The following is a 24,060-nucleotide window of genomic DNA, read 5'->3' as shown; positions in this document are numbered from 1 at the left end:
TCGAATATTCGTACATGTTTGATCTTTTTTTTTTTCCGGATCAAATACATGTTTGATCTTTAAGACTCGCAGTCTCGTAGGATATTGGATACATGTGTAGATGACCACTAGTAAACGAACCAACCAGCTGAGAGCATTTTCTCTCCAACTGGAACCGTATCCATTTCAGAGCTATATCCGACTTTATAATTGATTGTTGTGTCTGGCTCCCTATCGATTATGTTTAACTAAATAAAACACTCCTAAGTGGACTCACCAAGTTCATTATATATATCATCATCATGATACATAAAAATATCTAAAAAATGTTATTAAAAAAAATAAGAAATGTGAATAGAAGATGGGTGGTGGTTATTAAAGAATTGAATGCTCCCCTTGGTCAGCTCTTACATTTGTCCCCCGGAAAATTCTCAGCTTCTACTTCCTATTGATGGCAAACATCCCCATAACCATTCCTTCTCTTTTTCTTCTTCTTTGAGTTTCAGTTTTCTCTCTCTTTAATTCTGAGTGAAAAGATGAACTTCATTATTGAACAAGATGATTCTTCATGGAAGCTATGTTGATGTTTCTTTCTGACACCAACCAACAGTCAAAAGACAGGACCTTTTTATTTTCTCAAAAGGCTTAAAAGCTGCATTTTCTTCGTAATTAATTTCTTCCCCTTCTTATTTTTTTTTTTTTTGTGTACTCTGTTTCTTCTAATTTGGGGTTGGTTTCATCTTCGCAGGTTTATTAAAAATGTCTAATCTTTTAGCACGAACAGGACGAGACCGTCAACGTTATGACAACAACTTCCGTCTTGTTTCTGGGTATTTAATCTTTCTTTTTTTTGTTTCTTGCGGTTGACTTTATTAATTCTTGAATAGTTCTTGATATGATGGTTTTTTTAGTTTCATTTAAATAGTGGAAAAATCAGTTAAGTAAATAATTGAAAGAAATTCATGTGTTGACATATGATGACAGATGCATTCCGTATAGAGTGGTGAAAGATGAGGATGACTCGAGTGTTGACTTTGAAAACAAGCTTCAAGTTCTTATGGTATCATCTCCTAATCGACACGATCTTGTCTTCCCAAAGGTTTTTTTTTTTTTTTTGTCTTTTTCCTGTATCAACTTCTTCATGTTTGATGCTTCTGAAACTTTAATATGTGTACATCTTCAGGGAGGATGGGAAGATGATGAAACTGTTCTTGAAGCTGCTTCTCGTGAAGCCATGGAAGAAGCAGGAGTTAAAGGAATACTAAGAGTGAGTTCTCTCTTTCAATCACCAATCCGAGGAAGTTCTTGTATAGATTTAACTGAATGTTTCCTATAGGAAGAGCCATTAGGAGTTTGGGAATTTAGAAGCAAGAGTAGCAGTGCGGAACCTGACTGCTGCTTAGGTGGATGTAAAGGCTATATGTTTTCGTTAGAGGTGACTGAAGAGCTTGCGACATGGCCAGAACACGAAAACCGTGAAAGGCGATGGGTAAGTAGCACCCATTGTTGCTTTTGTATGTGTTTTATAGTAAAAGTAACTGATAAAGGTTTGTTGTATAAACATACAGCTGAATGTTAAAGAAGCTTTGGAACTGTGTCGGTATGAGTGGATGCAGTGTGCTCTTGAAGAGTTTCTAAGAGTAATGGCAGAAGATGGAAGGGGAAAAGAAGAGACTCTTGCCGCTTCTAGCCTTTCAAATCGAGAAGAGCGTCAAATCGGTTCCTCAGTACTGCTTTGTAGTTAAATTAGTTTCATTTCTCCTAGGCACATGAAACTTCTTCAATTGTTATATATTATGGAGTATTGGAATGCTTCTTCTGTAAACAGAGTTAAAACATGAGAAGCTATTGATTAAGACTCAGTTTCTTCCAAGTTTAGCATCTGACTAGAATGTGATTCCCAAAGAGACATATAGAGAAGCTACTTTTTAAGCTGTTACTAATAGGATCCATTGTCTTAGATGCTCTCTAAAACAACCAAACATACAAGATTTAAGGTTGTGGTCTCATTCACAGACCAATGGAACTGAGATCACCAATCTTTGCACAGCAGAAATGGCACTGGCTGGGAACATTTTAGACAACCGAGTAGGCTACGAGATATGCTGCTGCTGCGTGCTCCACTACTGGCTCTCTAGTGCCTCAATCGCAGGATCGGTCCTGAGATAATTTAGTAAGGGTTTATTTTATTTTTTTGCCTTTTTACAAATTTGGTTTTGGGGTTCCTCTACTTCATGTTGTCTGAAAGAACAAAAGCTACAACCACTAGGCAACAATAGGAAGCTATCTTTGTAGTTGTCTTCTCATGAGAGGTTGACTTAAGAACGATAAAATAGTACTTCAACATCTTGGCTTTGAGATGAAATAGGCAGAACATGAAAGACATGTGGATTTCCCATCTGTACAAAGATTCTGGAATAGATTGCAGTATTGGTCTTCTTGAAGCATGTGCAAATATCTTTACCCTGAAAACCCCCACGAGGTTGACTTCCAGAAAAGATGGCTAAGAACAAAAGTGAATGGCTCCAGCAATTTAAACCCCAAGTGCTTTGGCAGTAGCTAGATAAACATATTCTATTCCAATGCTATAAGAACCCTTTTGACTCTCGTGTTGCACCACAATTTGATCAAAAAAAAAAAGAAAGAACCCTTTTGACTCCTCTCACAAAATCGCTTAACAGGGATTCTCATCATAAGTACTAAGATTTGAAAATTCTTGTTACTTGTATCTTGAAGATAAAATGTTCCATCTAGGAGAGAGAATGAATAAGAGCAGCACCTGGGGCAATGATTAGCTTAGCTTTTTGACTAAAGTGACTGTGATCCCTTTAATAAAGTGTATTCCTCCTCTAGCTCCAATGGATGGATAAACCATAAACCTGCACGCAGGGAATCACCACAGAGAAAACTAATACATAACTTTGAAGGATTGTCTTTAGACATAAATAATATTAGCAAAAAACTTGCGAGAAATTAACAGAGAGGCCAAGTCTGAGAGTGAGAAAGGAGCAGTAAATGAGGCCAATGTAATGAAATAAGCAGATACATCCTTGAACACAACCGTTGCGAAAAGGCATCCACAGTTAAGGGTGTTCCTGCAGATAAATCACACAGAAACTGGCAGAGAGAGAACCATATTTGGGCAAATGAACCTGGAGGCAGAGACGTATCTATTTGTATTGAAGGAATGTCAGCTGATATACGTTAAAAAGAAAAACTGAACAAGGGGGCCCAACGACAATATCATTTCTAATCTATGATCGAATCTCTCCGTCGTCAATTTTGTTTCTTGGGAGAGAGGAAGGAAGACTTGTAATCTGGATCTGAACCTCTTCCATCTCCTTCTCTCAGGTTTGCTTCTTCAATTTTGATCTCTTCTTTCGATAGATTTAACGATTTGAAGAAACCCTCTGATGAAGTTTTATGGGGGGCTTCTCTTTTATTACCTAACCAAAGCTCCAAGCTTGTGTTTTTGTTTTGTGTCTCTTGCAATAACCTCATCAAATAGCCTCTCTTAGGTTCTATGCTGACAAGGGTTCTCTTCTCTTGCAGAGTTTCGAAGCTCTTTAAGAAGATCACATAAGAGCCACTGATTGATTTGCTTGCGCCTAGTTTTTGCAGCTTTTAGTTGATTCTCTCTTTAAACCATGGGAGAGTGGGTCATTGGAGCTTTGATCAATATTTTTGGAAGCGTTGCTATTAATTTCGGCACTAACCTTCTCAAATTGGGACATAACGAGGTCTTGCTATTTCCCTCTGCCATCAATACCATTTCGTTAGAGTTCTCCTCCTGAGCCTTACTTTTCTGTGTGTGTGTGTTTTTTTTTTGTGTATTATCCAGAGAGAAAGGCTAGCTTTACAGGATAACAGTGGTGGTGGAAAGACGCCGTTGAAGCCCATTATACATTTTCAGACATGGAGAGTTGGTATTTGCTTTAGTCTTTTAAAACCTTTTCAAGTTTATGTTATGAAGCTAGTTCTGACCCTCCTGGGAACTTACAGGGATCCTTGTCTTTCTTCTTGGGAATTGCCTCAATTTCATTTCCTTTGGTTATGCTGCTCAGGTAAGAGTTGGTTTGATTTTGATGGTTGCGTTACTATTTTGTCTTTAGTTCACTTACCTTGTCACACTCTCTTTTGCAGTCTCTTCTAGCAGCTCTTGGTTCCATTCAGTTCGTATCCAACATAGCCTTTGCTTATGTTGTACTGAACAAAATGGTCACCGTTAAGTACGTCAACATCCTCACTGTAATTTGCAACTTACTACTCTCTCTTCTAATTTTGTTTGGTCTGCCTTTGGTCACAGAGTACTTGTTGCTACGGCCTTTATTGTTCTTGGAAACGTTTTCCTTGTAGCTTTTGGTAATCACCAGTCTCCAGGTAAACTTTTCTTCAACATAAAAGGTTTTGGTCTATCGGTTGAGTGTGGGCTAATGCAAAGTCTTTTATGCTCAGTTTTCACACCAGAACAGTTGGCAGAGAAATACAGCAATCTGACATTCTTGGTCTACTGTGGGATTTTGATTATAATCGTAGCTGTAAACCATTTCCTCTGTAGGTTTGTCTTAGCTTTGCGTTTTCAAATTTTTACCCCTCTTTGGTGATGATATCTTTAATCGAAATGTAATAGGAAAGGAGAAGTGTTGTTGATATCTGTACCTGGACAAGAGATTAGCTCCTATTGGAAACTGTTGCTTCCTTTCTCATATGCTGTGGTCTCCGGCGCTATAGGATCATGTTCCGTTTTATTCGCCAAGTCACTGTGAGTTTGTAAATCTGGTGGCTATACTCATGAAGTGCTGATTTGAGTTTCATCTTGCAGCTCAAACTTGCTGAGGTTGGCCATGTCTAGTAGCTATCAACTGCATAGCTGGTTCACATACTCTATGCTTCTTTTATTTCTTAGTACAGCTGGATTCTGGGTAAAGTCCTAAAGCCAATGGAATATTTTTTTTTGGCTATTGGGATGATAAAGTTACTAAGTTAAAGATGTCTTTAATGTGCTGTTGTTGCAGATGACAAGATTGAATGAAGGGTTGTTTCTTTATGATGCAATTCTCATAGTTCCAATGTTTCAGATTGCTTGGACTTTCTTTTCCATCTGTACTGGATTCATCTACTTTCAAGAGTTTCAGGTTCATCTTTTAACTTACTTGATATATGTTCGGTCATCTTGTATCATTAGGCTTATCATTTTTCATTCTTATTTGAACAGGTCTTCGACGCGTTAAGAACAACAATGTTCATATTAGGAATGATGTGCGTGTTCATAGGCATATCGTTACTAGCACCTGATGATACAAGAGGCAACGAGACAAAAGACAGTACATTATCTCTGGACTCAATAGTGTCCTCGGAAGAGGACAGGTTGATACCACAATCATTTGAAGATGGACATAGCAAAGACACAAGAGTAGCTGTACAAGGAATGTATATGAAAGCAGCTGATCTAATTTCCAAAACAAAGGTACCCCACAAAGCTAAAATATCTTCACTGGTAAAGCTTTATCAACAACAAGCTTTTAACCCTTCTTTCTTTGTGTTGCAGGCTGCTTGTTTAACGGCATTGGGCTTTGGTGAAGACTCTATCAACGCATCTGCTATTCTTGTGATGCCAATGGTATCTTCCAAGATTACAGGGTTTAGAGGAAACGGGCTCGAGAGGGCTAAGATATTGTCCATGAGAGGAGGATCAGGATGGAGCAAACTAGCCATGCAAGAAGAAGGAACAAGAATGCTTGAAAAGACATCTCATCATCACCCTTCAAAGGCTTAATTAAGTAGACAGTTTCTCAGGTACATTCTTTTCTTAGCAAACTCTGTTGTTAGGACCCCATTAAAAAAAAACATTACACGTTGTGTATTTTTTGCAAAAACCAAAATGTATTATTACATTAAATCACTGTATATTAATTTTTTTTTGTTTGTTCGAGGCCCGTTAAAAAGAGTTTCATAAAGTACAAATGTAGTAGAAGTTTTCTTAGATCACTCAGTTTGATTGAGAGTTCGTTAATGCTTATACATAAGATTTACGGATTTTGAATCTTTGAAAAAGCGATTTAATAAATAAGATTAAGGAAAGAAAGATTTAGAAAAGATTTTCAACATGGTACGTGTAAACTTGGTCAGGATTAAAAAAATACAGATGTAAACAAGTTTAAATTGAGTTTTATCATTATTACAAATCCATAACTCAGGGCTATAGTTTATACAGTCTTGAGTCTCTTGACCGATATTTTGAGAATCAGAATGTAAAAAAAGGAGAAAACATGAGACAAGTTTTGGTTTCAAAAGCTACAAATCACTTCCAGTTGTTGGCAACAATGTCCGCCAAATCAACAACTCTCTGTGAGTAACCCCATTCATTATCATACCAAGCAATCACCTTAACCATATCATCTCCCATCACCATAGTGAGCGAAGAATCAATGGTGGACGACACATCTGAACATCTGAAATCAACTGACACAAGCGGCTCATCGCAGACTTCAAGGATACCTTTAAGCTCTTTCTCTGCGGAGTCTCTGAAAGCAGCGTTAATTTCCTCAGCGAAAGTCTTCTTGGTGACCTGCACAACGAGATCAACCACTGACACGTTAGGTGTTGGTACACGGAGAGCGATTCCGTTGAGTTTTCCTTTGAGGTTAGGGAGCACGAGAGCCACGGCTTTAGCTGCTCCTGTAGATGTGGGAACAATGTTTAATGCAGCTGCTCTTGCTCTCCTTAGATCACGGTGGCTAGCGTCTAGTAACCTCTGGTCACCGGTGTATGAGTGAGTTGTTGTCATTGTACCCTTTATGATACCTGAAATGTTTACAACATACATAAAACACATTTTCATTCAGGGCCAGACACATTTATCCGTACCGAAAACACAGTTTGGTTCGGGGTTCAGATACTACGAGTTACCCGAGCGGATACTTTTTCTAGAACCAAAAAACTGAAACCAAACCGGAACTAAACTGAGAACCGAATATGTACCTAAATTTTATATTATAGTGTTTAGACTTATAAATATTAAATATATTTAATTTTAAAATAATCAAATATTTTTAAATACTATTTATAAACCAAATTACCCCCAAAAACTAATTACTCTAATATTTTTTATCCAAAATATTTTAAATTATCTGCATTATCCAATAATTTTATCCGAAAAACCGGAATTATCTATTTTTAACCCAAATTAACCAAGAAACTAGAACCGAACCCGAAATTATTTTGGATATTAGTCGGTTCTCAGTTTTGTTACCCGAACCAGAAACCAAAATAATCAAACTAAGACCAAATTTAATTTGTTAGATATCCGAACGGATCCTATATTTCTAGAACCAAAAAAATCAAAAACCGAAATAAACCGAACCAATTCCGGTAATGCGGGGCCTAGTTTCATTGATCTGAAAGAACAAAAAAAAAGAAAGCGGAAGCAGAACCGTTGCATACCGAACTTTTGGTCGAGAACTTTGACAAAGGGAGCAAGACAGTTAGTAGTGCAAGATGCATTGCTAATGATAGGTTCATCAGGATTGTAAGCATCAGCGTTGACACCAACAACATAAGTTGGGATGTCTCCTTTGCCTGGAGCTGTAATGATAACCTTCTTGGCTCCAGCTTCAATGTGTTTCCCTGCACCTTCTCTATCCACAAACACTCCTGTTCCTTCAATGACTATGTCTATTCCCAACTCCCTAACAAAACCATTCAAATGATTATCTGCCTTTCGGACAAAGACTGATCAACTTCAGACACAGAACTGTGTGTTTTAACTTACTTCCAGGGAAGAAGAGACGGGTTGCGGTTAGACACAACCTTGATGATCTTTCCATCAACAGAGAGAGCAGCGTCTCCGGAAGGTTTCACATCCGCGTCGAAGATTCCAAGAGTAGAGTCGTATTTAAGGAGATGTGAAGCTTGCTTGACACCACCGGTATCGTTGATGGCAATGACATCAAAGGGAGAGTCCTTACGACCATGCCAGCATCTCAAGAAGTTCCTCCCGATCCGACCGAAGCCATTGATGGCTACTTTTAGTTTAGCCTCGGTCACACCTTTCCTGTATCCACCACTGCTTCCCATCTGGTGGAAACATGATCAGTTACAATGGTATATGAATGAGACAGCTCTTTATAGAGTACTAGTTTGTGTTATAAGATTGCATGATAAGGCAGAACATGGAAGGTACAGAAAACTCACTGCAGAAGTCTGGAAAGTGATGGCGGAGACAAACTCATCGGAAGAGAGTTTCTTGCCGAAGGGGAGAGAAGCAGAGGAGCTTCTCAATCCTGAGAACTCAGTGAAACCCTGAAGACCAAAACACATTTACTTAAACTTTTTAAGATCATGTAATAGATATCAGAAGAAGAAGTAAGGTACCTGAAGAGATGGTTTTGGCACAGAGAAAGTAGCCGAAGCCATGGTGACCAGGAAGGATCAAAGTTAAGGTTGTAGGCTTGGTAGCAGCCGATGCTAGAAAGATATTTTGAAACAGAGATGTGGTAATATAGTAAAAGGAAAAGATGAGTTGGAGGCAAAGGAGATTAGATTCTGGATAACTTTCTTACTCATCTGTGTGGTTGTGGTTATCAAATCACTCTATTTGTAATCTTCTCATGTTTCTATGATCAAGAATACATCAATCCTTGACCTCATTTTTTTTCACTTTGGGCTTTTCACTTTGGGCTTGTTTCTTCATCGTGTGTGTGAGTCTCTAACTAGAGAAGAAGTCTTTATGAGTTTATTAGTCTATTACAAACACAGAAAATTATCATGTGATATTGAACCAGACAAGATTGTTACAACTGTTGTCTTGTCTGCAGCTTACCGTCTGAAACAAATAACCATAAGGAAAGTAACAATGCATATCAAACTTAAAGCTAAAGCTAGTTATTCACAATTTTGAAGGTTGCAAAGATCATTACTGTGACAGGCAAATCCATGAGGCTACTAAAGTCAAGATCAAAATATCAACCTTGCTAGATCATTCAACAAGTGCAAAGTCTCACATTCTTTACAACAATGACTAACATATATCTAGCAAACAAAAGCTACAGTCAACCTTGGTAGAACAATCACTGAACTTTGAAAGATGATGTTGAAATTTCCAGTGTTATGGCCTTAAATTAGCATAGTAATCGGTGGAGTTCTCAAGACAGAACATGAACTTTTTACACAAAATTTTATCGATATCTTCCTGAGACAAGCAACCTTTAGATACAAATGCGTACAAGAGAGTAGAGACGCAATCAGCAAAAGAGATGTAGAAGAGATTTTTTTTATTTGGAATTTTATTAGATGAAACTGAGATATTACATAAACTCAGAATGTTGGTTTTGGCTATGTTTGATTTGAGCAACAGTGATCTCAGCTTGAGTTCTAGCCAGAAGACTTTCAGTTTTCTGGATTTGAGTCTGGAGTAAAGAAATCATCCCAACACATCCATAAACAGGATCTTCAATTCTACATGTTGCTTCAAAGCATAAAGATTCCACTGCTTCAGCTCTTGTCTGAACAGGAAGTTGCTGTAAAAAAAAAGATCACCATCAATATTCATACTGTTATATATAAACCACTAATGCAATAACGTTGTCTTAATTTCGGATTGAGAAAAGATAACACAAAAAAGAAGATTTTATATACCTGAAGCATTTTGGAAACATTTCCAGCACCATAGATTCTGTGGACACATGCAAATTTTTCAGGATTGTTTGGAGGGAAATAAGGTGAGAAAACGCAATCTTTTGGACATCTTCTTCTCAGATATCTGCAAGCAGCACATCTTTTAGGATTCATCACAGATTTTCTAAAGAGAGAAGAAAGATTACAAAAAGATTGTGAAAATCTAAGAACAAGGATTTGACTTATTTCAAAAAGATTCAGCACATCTTTCACTTATTTGTATTCTCTTTTGTTTCCTTTTCTTTTCCAATGATCCAACGGCTACTTTCCAGTTTATGAAACTTTTGATGACATTTACATAAGGTAAGATTATGAATGTTGATTATCAATTTATCATTATGGCTAATTAGAATATATTACCGTTAGATGCAGCTTCTTGATCTTCCAAATCTCATACTCCAATATTTTTTTCAGTAACATAACTACAATAGTAATACAGAACAAATTGGATTTATAACTCCAGACGTCAATTTTTTTTAATCCAAAGTGAAGTATGATGTCGTCTCCTTAAAATAGTTATACATGAAATCAGGTATAACTACAGGAAAACTGAGAGTAGAAAAGTTACCGAAACCATAATCTCTTTCACTATCTTTGTAACAAAAGTGCTGCTCCAACCAAACCAAACCAGAGTGTCAAGATAGCCAAAAGATCAGGTTCTTCTACCCACTGGTGGTCGTCCTAAACCAAGAGTTTTCCAAGAAAGTCTTCACTTGAGTTAAGCTGATTCGTAGTTGATTCATTCATACGCCTGTTCTTATCCCTCTCCTTGTTCCATGTCACTGCATAGCTGTGCACATAACACAAAACAAATAGCAGGACTAGGGTGTCTCTTGTCTATTTGCTGGTAAACCATAAGGAAGAGTCATGTCTTAAGAAGAGGGAATTAGATGTATGGGGAGGGAATGGGAGAAGGTAGAGAGATTAGATACGGGCCATGGATGATGATGATGAAAATGGAGTTGCATAATGGAATTTGATTTCAGGAGTCGAGAGAAAGGGTTGGTGATGGTGGCAACCGGGGAAGGAACGTGAGGTGGAGGTGAGAGGATTGAGTTTGGATGCTTTTTTTGTGTTAGCGTACGGAGTTATGAATATGCAGGGTTGAACTTAAATGCAAGTATGGTTGCTTGCATCAGCTTGAATAATTTCTCCTGTTGATGCCTCTTGATCCACTTATCGACGTGAGATATCAAACTAAGTCTTACATTGGAGAATTAGATAAATAGTATCTAATATATAAAGAGATGTCCAACTCTAATTAGTACGAGGTCTTTTGGGATGGATTCCAAAAGTAAATCCATGTGAATCAGTCTCTAAAACCCATAATGGACAATATCGTACTAATCGGATAATACTGAGTTGGACATATGCTTTAACAATCTCAACAATTGGTATCAGAGCCATGTTGACGAGAAATCTGCAATAAGACCGAAATACCATTCGAGAGATGAATGGTATCCTATGAGTTAGAAATGAGAGGTGTGTGGCAGAGATTAAGTCAGGAAATCCAGGAAGTTCAGTTGTGGGACACGAGATAAGTGAGGTCCTTAGTTTGAGGGTGAGAATGTGAGATATCAATCTAAGTTCCACATTGGAGAATTAGACAAAGAGTGTCTTATATATAAAGAGATGTCCAACTATAATTAGTACGAGACCTTTTGGGATGGATTCCAAAAGTAAATCCATCCGAGTCGGTCTCTAAGGTCCAAAGTGGACAATATCGTACTAATCGGGTAATATAGAGTTGGACATGGGCTTTAACAATCCCAACAATCCAAATGTTGACAGGGATACATGATGCTTGCCAAAAGTACAGCTGGTGTAAGTTAGGAGCATGGCTGCTAAACGGCTTCATGAATGATCTTAACCAAAGAGATTGTGTCATGCAGTCAGATCCGAGCACATGCATTTAAAAAGATTGCAGGCAGACCTGGTGTCTTTCGAGACCAGTAAGAGAAACATGGATGAAACTGTTGGCGCAAGAGTTGATGAAGAGATTAGAGAGACATCATTAGTCTCTCCTCTGCCACTCCAAGTTATTTCTTATTTTTGTGTGTGGGTGGGTATGTGAGTGCATCTGCATGTCCTATTTGTATTCATTGGTCACATTTTCTATGTCTTTTCTTTCTCACTTTACTTATGTTCAATTTGTTGGTAAGTGTATATTCCATGCATTGCGTTGTTCTCTGTTTTTTACTATGTGAATTTTGGTATTTGATAACTTGAAACGAGTTTGAAAATGTTCAGCTGGAAAAAAATGGCTTCTGTTTCATGTTTGATACTACTCTCTTATTTCTGAATCCTGAATTTTGCACAAAAACATCATCACTGATGGCAGTGGCGAACCTAGTTGATGGTGTACTTTTTCTTTTGCATTTTGAGCTCGTTATTCAGTTTAATGTCTTGTTATGAAGTAAACTAGTCATGGTTTCTTGTTTGTCTCAGAAATAGAAACGTTCCTCTTCAGTCTTCACTCACGTTTGGCTTGGTCTGAGTTACCCCCTAGATGAAGATGGTAGTAAGATATCTCTTAATTTTCTTATTAGTAAATAAGTCTATTTTGCTTCTCAAATTCATAACAATGTTCAAATTGAAATCATATAGAAGGATATATATGTATTTCTACTCCCAACAAACCAGGTTTGGAAGTGTTAGACTCAGATACTGGTACGAGTCCAAGTCTTTATTTTTTCTACATTCAATATCAATGCCGCGGCATTTCTGGCTTTATGTCTTGAGGTTTTCTAATCTCTTTTATCAGTTGTTAGATATGTCAAAGCGAATTAATGTGCAGTTCCTTAATGAGACTTATACAAACCTCATTAATTTACTCTTATATAAGGTAATTTATTCACTATCATTAATTTATTGGACGAAAAGTATAATTAAGCCAAAGTAAATTAAAAAAAAAAAGAGAAAACGAAGGAGTGCACGTGGTCCGTGATTGGAGACGCAGGAGATGTTACATGCACCACATGTCTAAGAGCATGGTTATCGCCATATTTCTTAGCTATTATGGGTCGAAATAAAAATGAAAAATACTGAAAACGTTTGCAAACGGACCATCTCATTTCTTAGTTAAGAAGTTCTCGGGCTCGTCCTTCAGGGACAGGTGTCACATGTTAGTTGGGTCTAGGGTTTGTGTACGGGAAAGGAGTATCTCTCTCTCTCGTTCTTCTCATTTCTTCTTCTCTCGAACTCTCTCGACACCGACTAGGTGGCAAAATCGAAATCCCAATCGTTCTTCACATTTCTTCTTCCGTCATCCCAAAAGTTCACCGGCGATTTCATGCCCAAATCCAAAACCTCTGGTTGATTGCGGTCACTCGACATCGATTTCATCGATCTGTTCTTACCTCCGCAGACGTCCATTGCCCTAATCGAAATCCTCTCGTCTGCTGATTCAAATCTAAATAAGGTATCTGTTTATCCTCCGTTTAGAGATTTAGATGATTTTGTTGTGATGATATCATTGCTGTTTCTGTTTATTTGGTTTGTGCATGGTTCGTTTTTTTCCTCTGTGAAAATCTTGAAAATAAAATTGAAATAATCAAATGGATATTTAGTTACATTGATTGCTTTCTGAATTAGGGTTTGCTTTATGTGAGATAATTAAAATTGAAAATATGAGATATAGGGGTAGCTATGTTTGAAAATCGTGTTTGAATGTTCACGGGGGATTGACATTTTTTAACAAAGTTTGATAATCGTGTGATAATCCCCGGGTTTGCAATCAGTGATATTTTTTAACAAAATTTTAATCGTCTATTGTGAGATTGTAATAAAGCTAATCTAGTATTGTGAGATTGTTATACTTAACTCTTTAAAGAAGAAGAACAAACATATCCACCAAACTACAATCGTTATTAATGTTAAGTCTGCTTTTGTACCATTTTATTGTGGTGGTTAATGCTTAGTTAAAGGTGTGCATTGAAGTGTTGTGCTATTACTTGCGAGTACTGGTTCACTGTTCTGGTTAGTGCTTAGACTTACTCTTAGTTACCTATGTGCGAATGTTGACGATGGAGAGTGCCATGTTTGAAAATGGTGGGATGTCGCAGTTATGGAGGAGATGAAAGCAAGGGATAGACACACACTTGAGCTCGCTGAGAAGGTAGATTTTCTAACCTTCATGACTGACTATGAGACTGAGCAGAAGTTGGGTAAGCTAGAGAAGATAGTATCTGAGCTAGGTAACAAGAATGCAGGTTTAACCAATCGGTTTGAAAGGGTTGTTTGTGTATTGGTCATTGCTTTAGTGGTATTAAGTTTGGTGGTAATGTTTAAGTAACTAAGTTGTGTAATGTGTAATGGTTGTAATGGTTTCTTTATCACCTTCCCACTGTGACTGATTTACGGATTTGTATTTACTGTTATGATTGTAATGGAATATCAGGTGCATATAAAATAAACCAGGTTCGCCGTTATTAAAAATCCATCTAATTTATGGGATAAATCCAAGATAGAAAATATTATGAGAGCATGTATCATACTCTATAATATGATTGTCGAAGATGAATGATGTACACAGACTCAGGATGACACGTTTCAAGATGAGGATATTTATTTTTGCGTCAAGATGCCTACTGAGCTTTTCAATACACTTGATTGTCGAGCAAGAGTTCGGGATAGACCAGTCCATAAACAATTAAAACTTGATTTGATCGAAAATATATGAGATCAATTTGGGACTGAAAATTAACATTTCATGTTTAAGTTTCTATGAATTGAATAAAAATTTATTTTTTTTTGCATTTTTAATGTTTTTTTTTCAACCTTGTAATTTTTTTTTTAACATTGTAATTTTTTTTTCAACTTTGTAGTTTTCTTATGTTTTCTATTTTAATATTATATGTTTTATTTTAAACACAAATAACTTACTAAAAAAATAATTAAATTTTCTATTTAACTAAGAACCAACAAAAGTATCTACCAATAATCTCCACTTTTACGCAAGTATCTTAACTTCATCTCTTAATCTACATATATTAATAAACTATCTTAAGAAACTTCGTCTTGGTCCTAGCAATAAGGATGCTCTAATGTCTTTGGATGAATACAAGAATAGAAACATATATATTAATATTATTTGACAATCAATAGAAAAGGGATAACACTTGAGGATTAATAATGTACAATTAGTCATCGCCGGTTCATGGTTTTAAAATGCGAAGTGACATTTACATACTAACCACTTATTTTGGAATAATCTGTTTATAAAATAGTCCTATCTTGTTGATCCCTATACCAAGTCATTCTTAGTAATCTAATCTCAATTCTTTGTCCACTACGTGTACTTAAACATATAAAACGTTATCTGTTTGGTAGTATTCTAATCTCGAATATTTGCCATGTTCTTCTTTCTCCCAATATTTTTTTTTTTAAAAGAAAAGAGTTAAACTTGGATCTATTAAAGACACAGACCTAACCTCCGGATGGAGGTACAGTCCACGGATAGACCTTCTCCTGGGCATTCAAATGAGCCAAAAGCAATAGCCCATATCCGTGTGGCCAGCGGAGTTTGAACCAGAATTCGCCGTATTGAGTTTATTTCCTTAAGCGCCACTGGACTACCACCACTGGTTAAATACAAGAGAAAAACATGGATTGTACAAAGCATGATACTAATCAAATTATATTGTAGGTTGGACCGGCAAAAACATGAAAATATATTAATTTGACAAAAATTGAAATTATATCTTTAATGGTTATTTGAAATTTCATTGCAAGAATTAGATATCTCGGCTCGAAGCAACTAGCAAGTGCTGTAGCTTTAACTAAACATGAGTCCACGACTCGAGCCCTACTACACCATTTCTCGTGTCTTGTAAAGGGATGGATTAACTTTTGAAAATTTTAAACCCTATCTAAAAAGAATCCAAAAATACACTTGCACATGCACGGTGCACGTATAAGCGAGGGAGACCTCTTGTTTTGTTGTTTAATGCTTAAGGAAGTATTTAAAGTTTGTAAAAATGATTAGATCACCGTTCCATTCACTATTATATTAATTTTTTTGCTAAACATCTCTCTCTAAGCATCTCCATTAATGCTATCTCCATTAATGCTGCTCTTAGATGCTCTCGTTATTTATACACTTTACCTAATCTGTTTGTCTTCTGTCATTTGATTAATTTTGAAAGCGTTAGTTTGGTTAGCCTCATATCTCAAAAGCATATTCTGCTTTTCAATTTTGTGACGTAGTGCTCAGTATTATTTTTAGCGTTTTGCGGGCTAAATTAATCGGGTTTTTCTATTCTAATCATTCAATCATTTTTTTTTCATTTCTCTGGAGACATAGTTATTCCAATTCATAAAATAAAACTCTGTAATGATTGCTATACGACAATATTATTTTTGGAGGTTTTTAATCTGTCATATAGAATTCTGACAATATATGTGTGTGTTTATTTGTTTTTTTTATTTTTGAAAAGAGTGTGTTTATTTGTTGGTAAGTTACTTTATGTAAGTTCTATTTTGGGATCAAAATGCTCTAGATAAGTTTCACAAATGTTAACGTGAATTTCACTACTTTTGTTAGCTCTTATGCGTACTTAAAGGGTAATTTGATATAAAGCTTTTAAATTTCAGAATCTATATGAGAGTTCTTATTTGATTAAAATTGTTGGGAACTTTACGAGGTCAAAATCGTCACCGGCCATTGTGTCAGGCCGGCGATAATGGAGAAAAGAAAAAGCTTCACAGGCCCCGTCCATTATTGTAATTACTTTGATTTGACAATAGTGATTAAGGATATTTTGGTGTGTATATAGGTCATATATAATATTTTAAGCATAAATGTTTTGGTTTCTTAACAATAGTTGCTGAAAATAAATATTATTTGCTTTTATCACCAAATGCTACCTTTTTTTTTCGTTTCTATTGTTATTGTTTCTCTTTTTCGTTTTAACGATTGTTGACGAATTAGTTTATTATTTGAAAAAAACAAGATACAGAAATAAAGGGTAACTTGTTTTTTATTTTTTTCATTTTGAAGCATGTAGAAGACAGTTTATGAAAAGAATGAGAGAAATTTAGAGTTATAACAGTATGAGTGTGACTGTATATCACAACTAAAGTGAAAATAAAAAGAGAACAAAACATCATTTACTCTATTTTTTTTAATCAAATGGAAAAAATATTTAGTTGATTTTACTTCAATTTTCTTTTTGTCTTTTATGCTTTTAAAATTATTTTTTACTCTTTTATTTAAAAGTAAATTGAGAATAAAAGAATGAAAACAAAATAAAATATTTTATACTTTTCATTTTATTGTTATTTACTCTAACTTTTTTCCCTCTATTTATTCTAGTTATAAGAGTAAAGTAGACTAAATAAAAAGTGAAAATGAAAAAAAAATGAAAAAGGTTTTTTTAACACTATGAAGAAGGTTAAAAAGAAAAAAATAACAGAGTAAATGTATTCCTCTTATAAAATATAGAGTAAAATTGTTAGTGTGCTTTTCTCCTTTGATACAGTAATTAACTGAAATGGTGAAAGTGTTAGTTTATCTAATTGATAAAGTTTCGGCTAAATCTAGAATAAAGTTAAATCTAAAGTAAATATTTATTCTATTTATGATATACAATCAAAACTTCTATGTTATTTTTACCTGGTTACTCAGAGAGGTTACCAATCATACTCTACAAGAATGAGAGAAGTAAAAAAAAACTATTAGAAACAATTCAAATTAAAAAGGAAGATGAAAACAATTTAAAGCCCTTTATCAAAAAAGATGAAAACAATTAATCAGAGTATTCAGAAGATATGAATATGGGCACAAAATGAAAAAGAAAAACATGGGAAAATTAAAGAGTGGGAGGGGTAAAGGACAGGCTGGCAGTTGTGATTGGACAGTGACATAGCCAGCTGTATCCCATTCACTAACCAATCATCGCTATAAACCGACCGACACGTGATCAAAGCGGGATCCGCCATGTGACTTCTCCTTCAGTAATTGTCCCTAATCGTCGCGGTTTGATAGCTAACCGTTTTTTTAGTCCGGTTCGACCGTATCACAATCTTGCAACCGATCAATCCAACTAGGCGATTAATGGAACCCCTAATCCATTTCAATTCCTCTTTATTTTTTTCCTGCTTATTAAATGACCTTTTATTAGCCAGTCATCATTTCCACAAGTTTTCATTTCAATATAAACATTGAGAGATATATCGTTGAATACGTACAACACCTTATTATTCTAAAATTAGCACACACAAAAATACCAAATAACATTAATTAAAAATTAAAAAAGACTTTTTATTTATATTTAAATTTGATTTTAGTGATTAGAATTTACGTTTACTATTTACTATTTAGAAGGTGGAGTTGAAGTAATAATTTAGGTTTTTAAGTGATCTAGTCATTTTATCTTTTAATTAGTTTTATTTTAGTCATTTTCTCTTTATGTGCTAGTTTTGTCATAATATGGTTTTTTGCTATCTAAATCATTTGTCTTAATAACTTTTTCGAGCATGTGATCTTTTTATTACAGCAGAAAATATAAATAGCACAAGACATCATCTCTTATTAATCTTCAAAAATAGTGTAAATGGTAATGAATATTATGCAATAGAAATATTCCACTATTGTAGAATAGACGACTCAAATGGTAAGATATGTAAAGACAATGCAACATGTATAAGTATGTTAGGTTTTCCAATAACAATTACATTCAAATTTCCTTATAAGTTCTCGTATTTCTATTAAACTATTTTGGCTCCCATATTTTATAATAACAAAACTATTATTTGTATGACAGAAGAAATGGTTTTATCTACACTTTGACATAAGACACACATACTTGCCTCTATATATACACCTAAGCACACAAAAGAAAACCATACCAGTCACTACTCTCAAAACGTTTTAATTAACCTCGAATCAATTTATTCTCTCCCATCATGCCGACCAGAAACATCGCCATCGGCGGAGTCCAAGAAGAAGTGACTCACCCCAGCGCACTTAGGGCGGCCCTCGCTGAGTTTATCTCGACTTTGATCTTTGTCTTCGCCGGCTCAGGCTCAGGAATTGCTTTCAACAAGCTCACTGACAATGGAGCCACCACTCCTTCAGGCCTTGTCGCCGCTGCCTTAGCTCATGCTTTCGGTCTCTTCGTCGCTGTTTCTGTCGGTGCCAACATCTCCGGTGGACACGTTAACCCTGCCGTTACCTTCGGTGCCTTCCTGGGTGGAAACATCACTCTCCTCCGTGGTCTCCTCTACTGGATTGCTCAGCTTCTTGGCTCAGTCGTCGCTTGCTTCCTCCTTCAGTTCGCCACCGGTGGCTTGGTAACATCTTTTACTTATTATTACTATACTAAATCGGTTTAATGTTTTGGTTTCAGAAATTAGCCATTAAACTATTGAATGGATCTAAACAATATGTTCGGTTTATGTAGCTAATTTTAGTTTATGGTTAGAAACCTAAAACAATATGCTCGGTTTATCTAGCCAATTTGAGTTTTTCAGTTTTAGGAGAATATTATTTTGAATTTAAATCACATAGTACGAATTAATTAATTGCTCATGCTTAATTTTTAGTGAAAACTATTTTAACTCACATAAGAAAATTATGTTTTCGTGGAATTAGTATTGATTTACATAGAAAAACAAAACAATCAAACTAACTTTCTTTTTGTGCAACAAACAATCAAACTAACTAAAACTTCATTTGGACCAGTTTTTTTTTTTGTTCGGTTTTTTATGTTCCATAATGAATATTCCAACTAAAACCACGCTTTTGACCTAACTTTTCCGGCAAGCAACTAAACCTACCTTTTGAAAACATTAAATTTTTAGGCAGTTCCAGCGTTCGGTCTCTCCGCAGGAGTTGGAACCTTGAATGGTCTCGTCTTCGAGATCGTGATGACCTTCGGGCTCGTCTACACCGTCTACGCCACAGCCATCGACCCCAAAAACGGTAGCCTAGGAACAATCGCACCCATCGCCATTGGTTTCATCGTCGGAGCTAACATCCTTGCTGGTGGAGCTTTCAGCGGAGCCTCCATGAACCCAGCCGTCGCTTTCGGACCAGCCGTCGTGAGCTGGTCATGGAGTAACCACTGGATTTATTGGGTTGGTCCTCTTGTCGGTGGTGGACTCGCCGGAATCATCTACGACTTTGTTTACATCATCGAAAACGGCCACGAGCAATTGCCCACCACTGATTACTGAAGACGTTCAAAATTAAATGTTGTGATATGATTTGTTTTTATTTTCTCATCGTAATTGAATTTCTATGTGGCCGTTGGATCTTCTTTTTAGATGAATCCTTGTCCGTTGATGTATGTTGTATTTGGGTTTGTTGTTGGAGTTGCCTTGAAGGCTTTTTAGACGAATGTGAATTATGCATGCTTCTACTTTTATTTTCTTCTTTATTTCTTGTTTTTTTAAACTTTATAATCCTTATCAAGAGAATAACTTTTATTTTGATATTTATTTACTTCACTGCCATTTTGCTGATGTGGCGGTTCTAGGTGCTCTCTCGACCCTTGTTCAAGAGTATCATTTTATTACTAGAAATATTACATAGATTGCCATTGGTATTACTGATCATTAAAATTATTTTACACTATACTTGGAATACTAAATATGTCGTTTGACATATTTTAAAATAAAGGAGGCAACACTTATTGTGCCACAGTTTCCATATGTAATATAATTGTTGACCAAGCTAATAAATTACCCTGATTTTGTGTTTTCACTTCAGTACTGTAAAAGAGATATTTTCGTGTCTTATTGTGTTCAGACTAACTTTCTTGGCTTTTATTCAACTCGTGTGAAGATCCGAGGATTTGCCAAAGATGTTTTTAACAAAACCAAATCCAAGCTATAATGTTTAATTATGTAACTCATTATATTTCATGTAAAAATATATAACATTGATAATTTATAATGTAAGAATCGTTTTAGTCCGCGCAAGACGCGAATGTTAACATAGTTGCCTATTATTAGCAAACAGTCAATATATTGATGACTTAATCCAATTTCAAACATGGGAAAATTATGAATAAAATGTCTTTGCAACAACGAAGAATCAACGAGATATATCATAAATTTTCATGTCGTCGAAAAGCTATTTTAAAAAAATATATATATATAAAAGAGAAATGTTTGAGTTACATATTTTATGAATGTAATTCATCTCAGAGAAGAAAAAAACACAGAGATAACTCCACAAAATACTAATCATTATGTTGGATTGCTCCATGTCATCTAGGTCTGGGACGGATCGGATATCCGGTCAATTTTAAGGTATCCGGATTCGGATCCTTATCCGGCGGATCCATAATTTTACTATCCTTATCCGGATTCAGGGTTCTCGGATATCCGGATGTCGGATATCCTTCTAAAAATTGTAATATCCGGCAGATATCCGGACTTAAAAATTAAGATATCCGGATCCGGATCCGGCTTTGACGGATCTAACATTTTACTATCCGGATCTGGACTCAACCCCTCCGGATATCCGGATTTTCGGATCGGATCCGGATCGAATCTCGGATCGAATCCGGAAATGTCATCCATTCACGATTTATTATTTTCTTCTTCCAACATTTCGGCGGGAATATGTATGGACACTTTCGTCATTTTGATTTCATTTTGTTTGCTTTGGAAACGTGAATAGAAGATAGATGGAAGGGGGCAGATTCGCTAAATCCTTGTGGGGTAAATTGGATAGGGAAGTTCGTGAAACAAGTGGACACGATCCATCTACTTCTAAGACCTATCACACCATGTGTTTACATAGTTGTGTTAAAAATAAATATCTAACGAAAACTGTGTCAAATACAAATTACAGTAGTTCACTAGCGAGAGCCAAAAGATCTGATCTTGCCTGAAATCGTTTGACTTTAATTATTGCAGCATAAGCATCTCCTAGCTGTAATGGATCCAAAAAAACATAAACTGCTCTCATACTTATGAGGTAATGGTATATATTGAGCAAAATAAAAGACCCCAAAGGTTGTGTTTCAAAAACAAAAAAAAAGAGACCCCAAAGGCACAAAGTGCGGTGTAGAGACCGGTTTAGTCGGCCAAATGTTATACCAAATTTTCTTTTTTCTTTTTCTTTTTCCTTGTGATATGAATCGTACAAGTTTGCAAAGATAGGCTACAACAAAGACCATGCACAACGGGAGTACACGACCAATCCTTAGCACGAAAACTTAGGTAAAACCGAATATAATAATATTACTTAGATTAATCTGCGTAAGGATTGGTCCGTCATCAAGGCTTTTAAGAGATTGATCCTTAGCAACGTGTCAACTCCTGAGTGAGACGGGGTCAGTTTGATTTTGGGTTTAGTTAAAAAAAAATTGTCATTCGCGACCGAAACCAGAAAAAAAACCGGAGAGCTCGAGGAAAGGCGATATTTTGGCGATTGAAACCGATCGTCTTCACGAAGGTAAATCGAAGCCTAAACCTGTATTTTTGTTCGATTTAGCTTAGTTTTCATCTAGTTTCGTCTCATTTTAAGGTTTCGGGGATAGGTTTGAATCGATTTGGGTTTCAATCTGAAGCGGAATTGTATCTTATTTCTTAAACGGTTTCGAAATGAAAGGTGTTTTAAACGGAAGAGGATTTTCTCTTTTTTTCTCAAGGGTTTCTCAACCTTTTAGGTTTGATATGTGTTCGCTTTCATTGGGTTCGTAATATTTTAAATTCCAAATCACAGAGGTGATTATATAAGCTAGTCTTCTTTTTGATCTGAATCTGAAATATCTTAACTTTGCTTGTCTTACGGATACTTTGGAAGGTTCCTGTCACATGTATTGTTAAGAGTACAGACAAAGAGATTCTATGTTTTGCTATATCTAGCTGTTTAGATTTGACTCCTTGAAATTAAAATTGTGCATTAAAGATCATTTTTGTGCTGTTTACTCAAGTACACTAGTGAAGTCTTCATGCGCCTTAGTTAATATGTTTGGTTGAATAATCGTGTCTGACTGCTTAGATGATTGCTTCTTATTCCAGATGGCGAATCCGCTTGAACCTCATTTCTTAAAGCCTCTGCTTCCTGGTTTCCACAACGGCGTCGTAAACATACTCTCTCTATTTCTCCTACGTATATGTTCCCATTTTGTGTGTTTGCTTAACTTTGCCAGTATTGACTTGCAGACAATACCACTAAGCTTCTTCTCACAGCACATACAAGGGAAGACGAACGGGAAAAAATGGAAACTAAGATCGGACGCTTCTGATCAAACTTGGGAAGTGATACAAGAAGGCAAGGCAGGCGACTCACCGGAGGTTGGAAAGATTTCACGACAGCACATGACCTTCAAATCGGTGACATTCTCGTCTTCAAACACGAAGGAGACATGGTGCTACTGCTTATTGTAAACTTGAATTTGGCTATGTATCTCGGAGAGATTGTTTTCTTTTGCCTCAAAACTTGTTTCTGTACTTTTCAAAACTTGTTTTTGTTAAACTCCAAGAAGTTCTTTTTAGTCCTCGGTTGTTTCATTCATAAACTTGTTTCCTCTTGTTCAAAACTTGTATAATTTGATATAGAAACTTGAAAACAGATTAGAAATGTAATAGAAACTTGAAAACAATTGAAAAAAAAATTATAACTTATAAATACCACTTTTAAAATTGATTAAAAGATTACAAATGCAATAGAAACTTGAAAACTATTTAAAAAACTATTAATAAATATTGTATCTTTCTATTCAATTATGTTATAAATAAAATTATTTTATTTCACTTTTATTCACTTTTAAAAAAAAATTAATTTTTAATTATTAAGGATTCCATAACTGAAACTCACCATTAGACTAACATTTTGGATAACGATTTTTAACTATTGCAAAAAAAAAAAAATTTGTTAAATATTCCTAAGGACCCCGTGGTGAGGCTCACCATTGCGGGTGCCCTTCACGATCATCTAGGTCTAGGCATACCAACCCACGATCAAATAATTGAAGACTGTTATAAGATAAACTTTGAAATGATCCTCCACTCCTTTACCAACTCAAGCACTATGATCATCTATTCATCAAGCACTATGATCATCTACTCATCAAGCACTATGATCACCCACTCATTTACCAAATCAAGCACCATCTTTGATATTTTATGTATTGTTGCTCACTATAAATACCATCACTCATCTCACTCTTTTGTACACAATTACATCTTCTTCTTCTTCCTTATAATAAACTCTTTCTCTCATATTAAGTGTTATTTGCTTCCTACGGGTATTGAATTCTACTCTTATTTAAATTTCCCGATACTATAAATTATAAGTTATTTCATAACATTATCTTTTTTTTTAAACTAATTTTTGTCTTCTTAATGGTGGATAATTTACACTAGAGAAATATTACGATTTTACAACCAACTTTTGCCACATACTTCCCGGGGTGGTCTTGGGACTTGAGGTGCGACCTTGAA

At 35.7% G+C, this 24,060-nt stretch overlaps 4 protein-coding genes and 1 pseudogene across 9 annotated transcripts; 3 read left to right on the top strand and 2 right to left on the bottom strand.

The window, feature by feature from the left end:
- The first annotated feature begins 329 nt into the window (after positions 1-329).
- LOC106319580 lies at positions 330-1,841 on the top strand (annotated as a pseudogene).
- Positions 1,842-3,123: 1,282 nt separating this feature from the next.
- LOC106319556 (probable magnesium transporter NIPA8) lies at positions 3,124-5,911 on the top strand. 5 transcript variants are annotated; one of them, XM_013757926.1, is made up of 12 exons: positions 3,124-3,330; positions 3,601-3,719; positions 3,821-3,905; positions 3,982-4,043; positions 4,123-4,208; positions 4,286-4,359; positions 4,435-4,537; positions 4,610-4,741; positions 4,802-4,901; positions 4,995-5,114; positions 5,195-5,446; positions 5,528-5,755. In XM_013757926.1, exons 2-12 carry the CDS (start codon positions 3,627-3,629, stop codon positions 5,753-5,755), a joined length of 1,335 nt encoding a protein of 444 aa, XP_013613380.1. In that variant the 5' UTR covers positions 3,124-3,330; positions 3,601-3,626. The 5 variants fall into 5 exon arrangements, with proteins under 5 accessions (XP_013613380.1, XP_013613379.1, XP_013613381.1 ...); XM_013757925.1 differs by having other exon boundaries at positions 3,532-3,719; XM_013757927.1 differs by lacking the exon at positions 3,124-3,330 and having other exon boundaries at positions 3,627-3,719; positions 5,528-5,911.
- A 216-nt stretch (positions 5,912-6,127) lies between these two features.
- LOC106319595 (glyceraldehyde-3-phosphate dehydrogenase GAPA1, chloroplastic) lies at positions 6,128-8,567 on the bottom strand. The gene is made up of 5 exons (XM_013757977.1): positions 8,353-8,567; positions 8,173-8,280; positions 7,751-8,055; positions 7,423-7,667; positions 6,128-6,783 (listed from the first exon to the last, which is right to left on the bottom strand). Exons 1-5 carry the CDS (start codon positions 8,392-8,394, stop codon positions 6,281-6,283), a joined length of 1,203 nt encoding a protein of 400 aa, XP_013613431.1. The 5' UTR covers positions 8,395-8,567; the 3' UTR covers positions 6,128-6,280.
- Positions 8,568-9,135: 568 nt separating this feature from the next.
- LOC106319574 (LOB domain-containing protein 24-like) lies at positions 9,136-10,787 on the bottom strand. Of its 2 annotated transcripts, XR_001265505.1 has the most exons (4): positions 10,223-10,787; positions 10,015-10,076; positions 9,616-9,739; positions 9,379-9,497 (listed from the first exon to the last, which is right to left on the bottom strand). XR_001265505.1 is itself a non-coding variant. In XM_013757943.1 (2 exons), the coding sequence occupies exons 1-2, from the start codon at positions 9,766-9,768 to the stop codon at positions 9,285-9,287; spliced, it is 366 nt and encodes a 121-aa protein (XP_013613397.1). In that variant the 5' UTR covers positions 9,769-10,008; the 3' UTR covers positions 9,136-9,284. The 2 variants fall into 2 exon arrangements, 1 of the variants encoding a protein (XP_013613397.1); XM_013757943.1 differs by lacking the exons at positions 10,015-10,076; positions 10,223-10,787 and having other exon boundaries at positions 9,136-9,497; positions 9,616-10,008.
- A 7,693-nt stretch (positions 10,788-18,480) lies between these two features.
- LOC106319594 (aquaporin TIP1-2) lies at positions 18,481-20,046 on the top strand. Its single transcript, XM_013757976.1, has 2 exons — positions 18,481-18,948; positions 19,459-20,046. Exons 1-2 carry the CDS (start codon positions 18,562-18,564, stop codon positions 19,831-19,833), a joined length of 762 nt encoding a protein of 253 aa, XP_013613430.1. The 5' UTR covers positions 18,481-18,561; the 3' UTR covers positions 19,834-20,046.
- The last annotated feature ends 4,014 nt before the right edge of the window (positions 20,047-24,060 follow it).

The sequence above is a fragment of the Brassica oleracea genome, unplaced genomic scaffold (assembly GCF_000695525.1).
Source record: "Brassica oleracea var. oleracea cultivar TO1000 unplaced genomic scaffold, BOL UnpScaffold00285, whole genome shotgun sequence".
NCBI classification, from domain to species: domain Eukaryota; kingdom Viridiplantae; phylum Streptophyta; class Magnoliopsida; order Brassicales; family Brassicaceae; genus Brassica; species Brassica oleracea.
Note: the sequence above shows the minus strand (reverse complement) of the source record. Positions and strands in the feature narration are given on the sequence as shown.